Below are 14039 nucleotides of genomic sequence, written 5' to 3' on the forward strand. Positions count from 1 at the left end.
AAAGGATTTTGTTCTACCAGAATGCATAAAAGAAACTTTTGCTCTATTTTTAGAACTCCGGTGACTTTTTCTACATAACATATTTCATGTCAGTATTAAGAATTTAAAAGTATTAAATGTGTACAAATTGAAGAAATATTATGATACCTTCCATTCTTCATTAGAAAAACAGTTTTTACACATCCATTCCCAGTCTTCGTCTGTTAGCACCAACTTTTTAGGTCGATTTTCTAATGCATTTTTACCTTCCTTGATAAGAGATTTGTATTTACTGTGGCATTTGTTACGGTAGCCCCTATATCTCTCTTGACAATAGTGATTGCAAATAGTTTCGAGGTATGGATCTTTTTTAAAATCTATGTCAAAGATGTCCTAAAAAAAAGATAATTATTAAATGAATTATAAAATTATAGCTTTATGTACATAAAAATTGTACTATAAATATGTATACCATGATGCGAGCATATACTGCTTTCTTATCTTCTGGAGGAATTTTGGCCCAACCACTATACTGAAGTGGAGCATGATGACGTACTTTTACACCAACAGTGTTTCCAAATATAGTTGCATTTTGCCCATACACTCTAAGTTCACCTTTCCTATAAGAAATTATTTTCTTACTTGTATCATTTTTTGATGAACGTCTAACTCCATCCCCACGAGTAGGGCCACGGGTGTTCTTCTTTGATTCTGTCCATAATTACAATATAATTTGTGATATAACTATATTTATGTATATATTATCTTAATTAAGTCATGCATGTATGAACGGTTGTACCTAACAATTCTTGAATTTCATCATCAGATGGTGTTGTTGAATCTTCATTTGGAGAACAAGGCACAGGAGGTGGAGATTTTGTAGATGTTGAATCATTATTATGTGTCTTCTTTGGACCAAATGACCTTGTACGACTTAATGGTAGATCACGTGACTTCTTATTTGACATGACTGTAAAGCTGAAAAATACCAAATTAATTAGTATTGCATGTAACAAATTTTTATATTGAAAAATTAAAAAAACAAAAAATTGACGCACTTTATACCTAATTAGTTTTATCACTCAATATTACATCTTCAGAATCATCAAGTTACGGTTCTTCTTCTGTATCATCATTGTGATTTATTGGAATATCACTAAATACTCCATCATCACATTCTATATCTTCGATATCATCCCGAATAAGATTGATATTACTTATTGTTGAATCAAAATTTAAATCAATATTATTCGAAAATTCTTCTTGATATGCTTCAGAACCGATGATAGTGGGATCTTCATCATCATCTTCACCATGATCTGGCTTTGGTGGTATATCCCAAATGTGGCGATGATTCACTTTCTGCACTACTTTCCAATCTTTATTTTTTTTTAATATCATCTAAATAAAAGACTGAACATACTTGATTAGCAAGAACAAATGGTTCATCTTCAAACCATTTTGAGCTAATGTTTATACTAGTAAAATGATACTCAGTATACATTTTATTCCCATTGGTATTGTACCAAGAACATTTGAACAATACAACTGTATTCCAATAGAGGTAGTGTACTTCCCAAATTTCATCAATGACGCCGTAAAAATTACACATTTTTCCTTCATATTCTGCTTCAACCAAAACACCATGATTTTGAGTTGTACGTTTTTCATCTCGACTTTTTGTATGATATCGAACTCCATTAACCATACAACCATCATATGAACAAACCAACAAATCGAGTTGCACCGCAATTGCATACAAATCTTCTACCGCTTGACCGAAGTTGTTTCGTTCATTTTTTTTATCTGTGAATATTTCAAATTTCATATTGTCATTTTATGATGCAAACACAAATTTATGTTATAAGATATTTTAATTTATATTTTATACTTACTTTATTTTCAAACCATCTTGAAAATTCATTTTTTTGTACTTGGTCAATGTCGGAAAATCCTTGAGATTGTAAGAATAATCTATGTTCTCTGTTTTCATAACAAGTACTATGAAATATTAATTTTATGCTAAAACATAAATATTATAATATTTGGGAAGGAAAAACAAATTAACTTACGTTAAGTATGTGTCTAACTCAGGACAATTATTCAAAATGTACCATTGAACTTGGTTTCGTTCCTCTTGAGTTAGTGTGACAAATGATTGTTTGCCAAATGGTCTTGTAGGCATGTTGAATATAGACAAGGTAGATTCTTTTCTGAAGCCAAGGTTTTCAGAATTACGATCAAGGCGATTAAATCGTGTCTCTATTCCACGAAGATACATGGAACAAAAATTTAATGCCTCGGTAATAATGTATCCTTGAGCAATACAACCTTCAGGTCGAGCTTTGTTCTTTACATATTTCTTTAAATGACCTAATTCCCTGAAATTTATTATGTTTTCAATGTATAATTTTAAAATATTGTACTCAACAATTATCGAATAATACAAATTTAACTAAAATACACTTTATGATACCTTTCGATTGAATACATCCATCGCATTTGTACTGGACCTCCCAACTTAGCTTCTAATGGCAAATGCACCGCAAGATGAATCATCACATCAAAGAAAGCAGGAGGAAAAATACTTTCTAATTTACATAAGGTTAGTACAATGCCCTCTTCCAATTCATCTAAGTCTTTCACATTTAATGTCCTCACACATAGTTTTTTAAAGAACAATGATAACTCAGCAATTGCATCCATCACCTTTTTATTCAAATATGGCCTTAAACCAATAGGTAACAACCTTTGCAGTAAGATATCACAATCATGGCTTTTCAACCCAAATTATTTTCCATCTTTCATGTTAACATTTCGAGAAATATTTCCTGCATATCCATCAGGAAATTTTACAAATTTTATGAACGTACAAAATTCTTGTCGTTCCTTTGCCGATAGTGTATAACATGCTACTGGTTTCAACCATTTATTCCCTTTCTTTTTCATGTGTAGGTTTGCTTAGAATATTTAAGTCTTGTAAATCAAGTCTTGCCTTTTCGCATCCTTAGACTTCCCATCGATACTAAATATTGTACCGACCACACTCTCACATATATTTTTTTCAGTATGCATCACATCCAAATTATGTCTTAGTTTTAACTTAGGCCGTATTCTAACTCCCACAAAATACTTTTTCGCCTCCAGTTTGTTTTGTTTTCATAAGATGCATCCTTCATTTGTTGCTTATCTTCCTTAATGATCTTATCATTTTTCCCTGGCCTACATTTCCATAAACCTTTTACTTTGTCCAAGATTTCATCTCCTGTTAAAATTCTTGGAGCCGAACGTCTTTCAATTGTGCCATCGTACTCTTTATCCTTGCGCCATTGGTGGTTCAGACTCAAATATCGACGATGACCCATGAAACATGTTTTTCCTCTTACTCGAAATGAAGATGTGTCTTCCTCACAAACAGGACAAGCCTTATACCCTTGAGTGCTATACCTGCATACGGTACCATATGCCGGAAAATCATTAATCGTCCATAATACCGCAAAGACGCATTGTAAAATATTCTTGGTCAACAATATCAAAAGTACGCACCCCATTTTCCCATAATACCTTGAGCTCATCAATTAGAGGTCGTAAAAAGACATCTATGTCTTTGCCCTGAGCACTGGGTCCTGGAATTAGTAATGCCATCATTACGAATTCTCGTTTCATACATTTCCATGGAGGCATGTTATATGGCATTAGCAACACTGGCCACATACTATGTGCGTTTGATAAATCACCGAATGGATTGAATCCATCTGTTGCAAATCCCAACCTAACATTTCTAGTTTCTTTTGCAAAATTAGGATATTGTCGATCGAAATCCTTCCAGACTTCTGCATCAGCTGGGTGTCTAAGTTCACCATCAGTATCAACACGTTCTTCCTTATGCCACCTCATATCAGTTGATGTATGGCGAGACATAAAAAGTCGTTGTAGACGTGGAGTTATGGGAAAATATTGCATCTTTTTGTATGGGATCTTCTTGCCTTTAGTTCCTTGAAATTTGTATCGTTCATGATCACATACAGGACATCTTTCAGCATTTTCATTCTCTTTCCAAAATAAAGCACAATTGTCCTTACATACATGAATGGTTTCATATCTTAAACCAAGATCACGCAACATCTTCTTAGCCTCGTAATATGACCGTGGAATCTTATTGTCTTTGGGAAATGTTTTCCAAAGTAAGTCCAACAACAGATCAAATGATTTGTTACTCCAATCACACATCACTTTAATGTGCATTAGATTAACAATAAATGTTAAGCTCGAGAATACTGTGCATCCGGGGTACAACTCCTTTTCAGCTTCAGCAAATAAGTTAGGTAATGAATTCCTTGCATTGTTGTCGCCATTTGAATCTCCAAGGTTCACAAACTCACTATTTCTATGAGATTGATTAGCTAAATCCTCTAATGCTGGTATCATATCGTCATCATCTTCATCATCACTATCATATAATGTGTTGTCTTCCTCAACGATTGATTCTGCATTCTCTTCATCCTCGTGTATTTCTGTGATATCTTCCCAGTGGAACTCCCATAAAACATATTTTGTATAAAATCCTCTTACAAATATATGGCGCTCAATCGTCTCCAAGTCATAATAGTATAAGTTCATACATGAAACACATGGACATCGAATCTTATTTTCATCATTCAAGTGAAAGGATGATAATTTGAGAAAATTTTTAAGTCCATTGAAAAACTCCTCCGATAATCTATCCTTTTGGAAAATCCAGTTCTTATCTATCATTTTTTATTTTATCTTCCGATAAACACGATGAATTGTACTACAAGAAAAAATATTTAATATTAATAATTTTGATAAATACTATATTGTATTTGAAAAAATATATAAAATAATATAATAATAAATAATATGATTTTTTTGTTTGGGTTGCTCTGGTAGTTTATATGTGAATTTTTGTTACAATTTAGGTTGTTCAATTACTATGAGGGTTTCTATGTGAAATTATGTGAAGATACAAAAAAAATTATTTTCAAGTGTAAAAGTAAAAAAATCCTATCAAATATTCTTTAGTTATTAATAATTATAGGTGCCGTTTGGTAACACTTTTTTAATCACTTTTCTGTTTTTAAAATTAGAAAAGTCAAAATATTTTTCAAAAACATATTCTATAAAACTGTTTTTACTTTTCAATATTTTTAATTGAAAATTAAAATTTTAAAAACAAAAAAGTCACTTTTACTATTTTTTTATTGGCACAACTAAAGTGACGATCTAATATTTCTTATTTATTGTTGAAGTGTATAAATAAATTCATATTTATATTTATAATTGATAATTTATGGTTTATATATAGTTTCAACTCAAAAATAAGTGCTACACAACTAAGTATAAAGAATATAATACTAATTTTTGTTTCAGATATATATACTTAATTGCTACTATTTTTGAAAATTAAAAGTTATGATACTTTAATTTTTTTAGTAATTAATTACATTTGTCATTTAAAAATAAAACATATTATATTTTTTAAAAATAATGTCACTCAATTTATTTTTTGTTAAAAAAATATTTTTTAAAATAGATTACATTTAATTAATTTTGGTAGGCTAATAATAATAATAATAATAATAATAATAATAATAATAACAATAAAAAAGAGTATATACAGCTGCAAATATACGCAATATCAAAGAGCAGCTGTATCAACCCTAAACTGCTCGATCGACATTTCCCTTTGTTCGACTTCGCCGAAGAACGGCAGCTCTCAGTCTAAAATCGATCTCAGTATCAACCCTAAAATCGATCTCAGTCTCTCCCTCTCGTTCTGCTCTGTTCGATCCCTCTCGTTCTGCTCTGTTCGACTTCGGCGAAGAACGGCACCTCAGGCAGTGCTCGTTCTGCTCTGTTCGACTTCGGCGAAGAACGACAGCACGAAATATGGAGAGTTCAAGAGATTTGGCGGTGGGGACAGTGGCTGTGGGTGCATCGTGTTGCTAAGTCTGTCTCTCATCAACGTGAGATTGAGAGGCGGAGAATGAGGGATCAGTTGGAAGATCGGCTACAAAGAGTAATAATTTGTTCTACTGTCAATCTATATCTGCATTTTATTTGTTGATACTGTGTTGCTTGTGTTATATGCATATTTTCTAAAAGTTCTCTTTCTATGATTATCAGGCAAGGAGACAAAGAGCCGAGTATTTAAGGCAGAGAGGAAGGCTTCATAACATTTTTTTCCCTTTTTCTTTTACTCTAACATGATCTTTTGATCTTTCTCTTTAATTATATAAACTATATAACCTTGTTGATCTGTGGCTCTGACTTCTTTTTTCTTTCTTTCATCCAGATTGTATTGGATTCAGACGACTCATTATTTGGAGGGTTTAATAGGCTTAATCACGAAGCTGAATACTTCTCCTCTGTAAGAATATTATATTTCCATCATCCTTTTGAGTTTTATTGAGATATATTTTTAGTATCTTGATTGATGAAAAATTTCCAAGGTTCATGATGATTGTTAATTGTTTATTGAGGCATGTTTTATTTAAATATATGATTCAAATTTTAATATGATTCAGATTTTAATATTTATTTTTATCTCTGTTCATGTTATTTCTAATTTAGAAGATTGTAAATTCATTAGCCCAACAAAGAACAACTATACAGATTCGAAAACGAAGATAATTAATCCAAGTCAATTCTATATTTCCTAGTTGATTTCAATGCATATTGTTTTAGTGAAATAGTATAGAAATTTATTCAAACCTGTTTGTGTGTACTGACTCCTTGTATCCTTTTTGAAATTCTTTGAAACACCTCACCAATTGAAACACCTGAAGGGATTTTTTCATTAACAATCTAATCAATGCAAGATTATAATGTCAATCATGATATATATCAAATATCATTTAGCTCATACCTTAACAACTATGGCACTGAATTGCTCTTTAGATTTGTTGAGACTGTTGATGTAACGCCCTGTCCAACAGGGACGCCATGTGTGTGCACTTTATTTAAAATACCGATACTTATATAAGATGTAATTATACTAAAAGTGTGGGTAATTAAATTTTTGATAGTTAAAACTCAACCTTTAAACTGTTTAACAAAAGATAAGTAACATGAATTATGGGGTCCCCCTTGTTTTCAAAATATTTACAAACTGATTTCAAAGTATTTTACAACATAAGCTTTATATTTTCCAAAATACAATCAAAATAGAGCATCCTGTAAACTGGGCTGCCTACGGCTGGTATGTACATTGCTGCTGCGACCACAAACTCATGGTTGCTCGACTTTAGCCTTTCCTTTACCTGCACCATAAAGCACCAGTGAGTCACAGAGACTCAGCAAGAAAGTGATCAAAACAATAATTGAAAGAAAAAATGATTATCAACTTAATCTCATGCCATTATGCTTACTCACTATTTGATAATAATAAGCATTCCATTAAACATCTCACATTCCTGGTACTTAATAAAGTACCACTTTTTACCACTCGTTACATACGAGCTGAATATGTCACTATCGTTGCCCGATAAAGCAAACGATAAGTAAGAAACCTAACCGCGATTTCAGGAGTAATTACTCATAACGGTAATAACCGTTTCCAACCCTAGGTAATAACCTAGGCTTAATAAGCTTTAATCAACATCATAATAATAATTAAGGCCACCTCCATTCATTCATCGATTTTTAACCACACACGGTGCTTACCACTTTTCTTACCTTAATTCAGGAGTCAAGAATATGGCCGACCTGGGTGGAAAAACAAGCTAGGCAATCCCGGTCCTATGTCACGACAATTGAAACATAATAAATACCTTAACTTAATATTCCGGATTAAAACCCTAATTTAAAATCGATTAGACTTAGGCCTCACCACCTATATAATAATTTAAATAACTCAAAATTATTCAAAGGCAGGTACTAGGTTCAACCCCGAGCTAAACACGGTTCAGAGAAAAACCCGAGAAATTTTCCCTGCTGTAACCGGTCGACCGGTTCTGATACAGCAGAACCAACCGGTCGACCGCTGTCGTCGTACCGTAAAATTTCTGGTTTTTCTCCCCCAGCTCGAACCAAAACCATAACAGACCTAACTTGCACTTCCAGAACAGTTCAATACCACTATTCCAACTTATCTCATGCATCATTTAATCATAATTCAATCATGTACTCAAAATCATATATCCAAATGAAAATGAAGCTTCATTCAATCCAAAACAAACTGAACAGCCCTTACTTCTAATCAATTCAAACTCAACAAGCTTAGGAAACAACCTAAAAACTTATTTTAATCCCAATTAATCTCACAGCCCCAAAAATACCTAAGTCCCTAACAAAAATTCACTCAAAACCACTAGAAATCAAGAAGGAAAATAGCAAGAACTTACTTTAAAGATTAGGACAGTAGTTAGGGTTGATCTTAGATTGAAGAATCAACTCAAACTCAGAGAAGAAATGTGAAGAAATTTCCCTTTGCTGGCTGGTGCTCTCTTGCACGAGAAGGAGAGGAAGAGGTGGACATTTGAGGTTACTTACTCATTAAGTATATATGTCATACCCTTAAAAGAAAAGTCAACTTTCATTAATCCTTAAAACAAATAAATTTTCAGCTTATTATCAACTAAAGGAGAATTAAATCAAACCTTTAAAATGACCATAATACCCCTCCTTAACTAAACTTAAACCATTTAAAATCCAGGGGCATTTTTGGCAATTTCACTAATTCCCCAATCCGACATTCTAATAAAATTCTAACTTAATCCGGGATATTCTCAAAATAATTCTTTCATTTAATGTCGTGACATTGCTAACCACATAGCTAAATTTCCACAATTACCGGGCCCAAAATAACGTATTTCATTAATTAATTGCTCAACAATTACCTAAGTAAGATCATAATCCTACTTCATTTCCCAAGTAATTACATATTTAATAAAATATGTCCATTTAAATATTATTTATTTTCTGGGATATTACAACTATCCCCCACTTATAGGAATTTCGTCCTCGAAATTTACCTGAAAAGCTCGGGATACAACTCCCGCATCTGCGACTCTAATTCCCAAGTCGCTTCTTCAACTTTGCTGTTCCGCCACAACACTTTGACTAGTGGAATAGTCTTGTTTCGCAACACCTTTTCTTTCCTGTCTAAGATTTGTACTGGTTGTTCTTCATACGACAGGTCGGTTTGAAGCTCAATGTCTTCATAACTTAAGATATGAGTTGTATCAGATACATATTTCCGAAGCATCGAGACATGAAACACGTTATGAACCCCAGATAAAGCAGGAGGTAGAGCCAACCGATAAGCTACCTGGCCTACTTTCTCAAGAATCTCAAATGGACCAATAAATCTGGGACTCAACTTTCCTTTCTTCCCGAACCTTCGAATTCCCTTCATTGGGGACACCCGAAGAAAAACAAAATCCCCAACTTGGAATTCAACATCTCTACGCTTTGGATCTGCGTAGCTTTTCTGTCTACTTTGGGAAGCAAGCATACGAGCTCGAATCTTTTCAATAGCCTCGCTCGTTCTTTGGACAGCTTCAGGTCCAAGATACCTACATTCACCAGCCTCATCCCAATGAATAGGTGATCGACATTTCCTTCCATAAAGCATCTCATACGGAGCCATACCAATGGTACTCTGATAACTATTGTTATAAGAAAACTCAATCAGAGGTAGGTACTTGTTCCAAGAACCTTCAAAGTCCATTACACATGCCCTCAACATATCCTCAAGTATTTGGATAGTCCTTTCAGATTGACCATCGGTTTGAGGATGAAAAGCTGTACTGAATTTCAACTTAGTACCCATTGCTTGCTGTAAACTTTCCCAGAATTTGGATGTAAATTTTGGATCTCTATCGGAAACTATCGACTTTGGGGCACCATGAAGTCGAACTATCTCCTTGATATACAAATCAACATATTGATCCACTGTATACGTTGTCCTCACCGGGAGAAAGTGAGCAGACTTCGTATATCGATCCACTATCACCCAAATAGAATCATAATACCCTACTGTTCTGGGCAATCCTACCACAAAATCCATGGTGATGTCTTCCCATATCCATTCAGGAATCTTTAGAGGTTGAAGCAAACCTGCCGGCCTTTGGTGTTCTGCTTTAATTTGTTGACAAGTTAAGCATTTTGACACATATTCAACAATATCCCTCTTCATACCCGGCCACCAGTATAAAGCTTTCACATCATGATACATCTTGGTTGTTCCCGGGTGTAAGGAGTACGGTGTAGTATAAGATTCATCAAGAATCTCTTGTCTGATTTCTTTATCAACCGGTACACAGATTCTGTTTTTGTATCGCAACAACCCATCAGATAAGCACGAAAAGTCTCTTGCGAATCCAGCCTCTAACTTCTCCTTATGTCCCTGTAGCTCAAGGTCACCTTGTTGGGCTACTCTAATTCTTTCCAATAGGTTAGATTGAATGGTGATATTAGCGAGTTTTCCAATTACAAATTCAATTCCCGCTCTCGTCATATCCTCAGCCAACTTTGCTGAGATTTCCTTTAGTTCACAAACTTGCCCTGGTCCTTTCCGACTTAGAGCATCCGCTACAACATTTGCTTTACCAGGGTGGTAGAGAATCTCGCAGTCATAATCTTTGACCAGTTCTAACCATTGTCGTTGCCTCATATTTAAATCCTTCTGAGTGAAAAAGTATTTGAGGCTTTTGTGATCTGTATAAATTTCACACTTCTCACCGTATAGATAGTGACGCCAAACTTTTAGTGCAAAGACAACCGCTACTAATTCAATATCATGGGTAGGATATCGTTGTTCATACTCCTTCAATTGCCTGGATGCATAAGCAATCACTTTCCCTGACTGCATAAGAACACAACCTAACCCTTGTTTGGATGCATCACAATAAATCACAAACTTTTCATCACCTTTTGGTAAGGTTAGCACAGGAGCGGTAATCAACCTTTGCTTCAATTCCTGGAAACTACCTTCACACTTGTCAGTCCAAACAAACTTACAATTCTTTCGGGTCAACTCAGTTAAAGGCGTAGAAATCTTTGCAAAGCCCTCAACAAATCTCCGGTAATACCCTGCTAACCCCAGGAAACTTCTAACTTCAGTTGCTGACTTAGGTCGAGGCCAGTCACGCACTGCTTCAACCTTTACCGGATCCACTAAAATACCATCTTTACTCACCACATGCCCCAAGAAACTCACCTGAGGTAACCAGAATTCACATTTCTTAAACTTGGCATACAACTTATGCTCCCTGAGACGTTGTAATACCATTCGAAGATGTCTTTCGTGAGTCTCTTCCGAGTCTGAATAAATTAGAATATCATCGATAAAGACAATAACAAAATCATCTAGAAAATCTTTGAACACTCGGTTCATCAAGTCCATAAATGCTGCCGGGGCATTTGTTAATCCGAAGGACATTACCAGGAATTCATAATGACCATACCGGGTCCGAAAAGCTGTCTTGGGAATATCCTCCTCTCGAATCCTCAGTTGGTGATAACCAGATCGAAGATCAATCTTAGAAAAGACAGTTTTACCCTGCAACTGATCAAATAAATCATCTATTCTTGGCAGAGGGTACTTGTTCTTCACTGTTAATTTGTTTAACTCCCGATAATCTATACACATTCGTAATGTTCCATCTTTCTTTTTCACAAACAAAACTGGTGCACCCCAAGGTGAAGTACTAGGTCTAGTAAATTTTAAATCCATCATCCCCTGTAATTGAACTTTTAACTCTTTCAGCTCTGCAGGTGCCATCCTGTAGGGAGCTTTCGATACAGGCTCAGCTCCTGGTATTAAATCAATCTCAAAATCAATTTCACGTTTTGGTGGCAACCCTGGTAACTCTTCTGGGAACACATTCAGAAATTCTTGAACTACTGGGACATGCTCCGGTCCCGCTAGTGGTTCCCTGGAAATATCCACAACACTTGCCAAGAAACCAATGCACCCCTCACACAGCAAATCCTTTGCCTTAAGGGATGAAATTAAGGGAATCTGAGATCCTTGCATCTTACCCACAAATACAAAAGGGTCCTCGCCCTCAGGCTGAAAAGTCACCATCTTTCTTTTACAATCAATGGTGGCGTTGTATTTAGCAAGCCAATCCCTCCCCAAAATAACATCAAAATCCTTCAGATTTAATTCTATCAGATCAACTGATAACTCTCTTCCTTCCACAAACACTGGAAGGGATCGAACCCACCTGCTGGAGATAACCAACTCCCCAAGAGGGCAACAAGGTTCCAAAACCTCTAGAAAGCACATCACTAGGTTTATTCAGCTTCTCAATTATTCTACTTGAAATATAAGAATGCGTCGCACCAGAATCAATTAACACAGTCAATAAAGTACCAGCAACAGAAAGCTGACCTGTCACAGTAGAAGGACCAGCATCAGCCTCAGCTTGAGTCAGGGCAAACACTCGGGCAGGAGCGAGTGTATCATCCTTCTTTTGCTCTAGCCGTAGCAATTGTGGACAATTTCTCTTCATGTGACCCACCATTCCACAGTGGAAACAGGCCCTAGCCTGACACTCGCCCAGGTGATGCTTTTTACACCTCGGACATTCAGGAAAAGTCCGCCAGTTTTCGTTCCCACTACGACGAAAACCTTGGTTACCCTGGAATCTTTTGTTTGGGCCTGCTGCTGATGATTCACTAGGTCTTTTCCTACGGTCACCAAGATCAGTACCCCTACCCAAACCAGCACCTGCTGTTTGTTTCCATGAATCTCTTCTGGCAATATTTTTCTTTCGTATCTGAGCTTCTGCACCCTCAGAAACTAAGGCCAACTCAACTATTTGAGCATAAGTTCGGTCAACCCCCGGTTGTTTAGAAGCAACAATCACATCCCGGGCGATGTGTTCATCCAGCCCCCGTATAAACTTTGCTTTTCTAGCAGCTTCAGTGGCCACCTCATCTGAGGCAAACTTTGCTAATCGATCAAACTTAGTAGCATATTCTGTCACAGTCATACTACCCTGAGTTAACCGTATAAACTCTTCTGCCTTTGCTGCCTTAATAGACTCATTATAATACTTCTCAAAAAATAAGGCCCGAAAAGTTTCCCAGGTCATATTATTCAGATCATGGCCCTGAGATACAATCTCCCACCAAATACGGGCATCATCTCGTAACATATAGGTAGCACACCTGACCCGGTCATTATCTTCAACACGCATAAAATCGAAAATGGATGTTATCATATTCATCCATTGCTCCGCTTTGAGTGGATCAGCACCACCCTCAAACACTGGCGGATTCTGCTTCCTGAACCGCTCATACAGTGGTTCCAAACGATTCCCTGCATCCGGTGGCACCACTAGAGGTGCCGGAGGATCAGGATTAAGATTTAGAGCAGGCTGAGCTCGCTGCTCTCTTAATTCTCTGATTTGCTCACCCTGCTGCCGAATAGTTTCTTGCATAGCAGCATATAACTCTTCCCAATTAGGTGGTGGTAAAGGGTTCTCACCCTCACCGGCAGCCCCGAGCCCAGCTAGCTCGCGGGTACCCTTACCAGTCCGCCTCGGGTGCATAACTATAGACCTGCGATCACATTCCAAGTAATAACAATGCTGATAAGTATTTCCATATATTATAATTCTTCCCACACCATTCCGATATCAACATAATTCAAATAATCAGGTAATCATTAAATTAACAAGCTATCTTTTAACTTAAAGCTTACTAAACCATGAGTCGATCAGGTCCTTGCAGCCAATGTACATATCAAACCAGTCTTCAGGATCTAAAAACCTTGGCGCTCTGATACCATGTTGTAACGCCCTGTCCAACAGGGACGCCACGTGTGTGCACTTTATTTAAAATACCGATACTTATATAAGATGTAATTATACTAAAAGTGTGGGTAATTAAATTTTTGATAGTTAAAACTCAACCTTTAAACTGTTTAACAAAAGATAAGTAACATGAATTATGGGGTCCCCCTTGTTTTCAAAATATTTACAAACTGATTTCAAAGTATTTTACAACATAAGCTTTATATTTTCCAAAATACAATCAAAATAGAGCATCCTGTAAACTGGGCTGCCTACGGCTGGTATGTA

General features: G+C 35.8%; 1 protein-coding gene across 1 annotated transcript; it reads right to left on the minus strand.

Moving 5' to 3' along the window:
- Positions 1-3456: 3456 nt before the first annotated feature.
- On the minus strand, positions 3457-4734 carry LOC133035944 (uncharacterized). The gene has a single exon (XM_061112393.1). The coding sequence runs from the start codon at positions 4732-4734 to the stop codon at positions 3457-3459; it is 1278 nt and encodes a 425-aa protein (XP_060968376.1).
- Positions 4735-14039: the final 9305 nt, after the last annotated feature.

Source organism: Cannabis sativa, chromosome 3, assembly GCF_029168945.1.
Source record: "Cannabis sativa cultivar Pink pepper isolate KNU-18-1 chromosome 3, ASM2916894v1, whole genome shotgun sequence".
NCBI classification, from domain to species: domain Eukaryota; kingdom Viridiplantae; phylum Streptophyta; class Magnoliopsida; order Rosales; family Cannabaceae; genus Cannabis; species Cannabis sativa.

What these genes read in the sequence shown, in the direction of transcription:
- LOC133035944 (XM_061112393.1), bottom strand. Translation starts at nt 4,734, where the DNA reads ATGATAGATAAGAACTGGATTTTCCAAAAGGATAGATTATCGGAGGAG.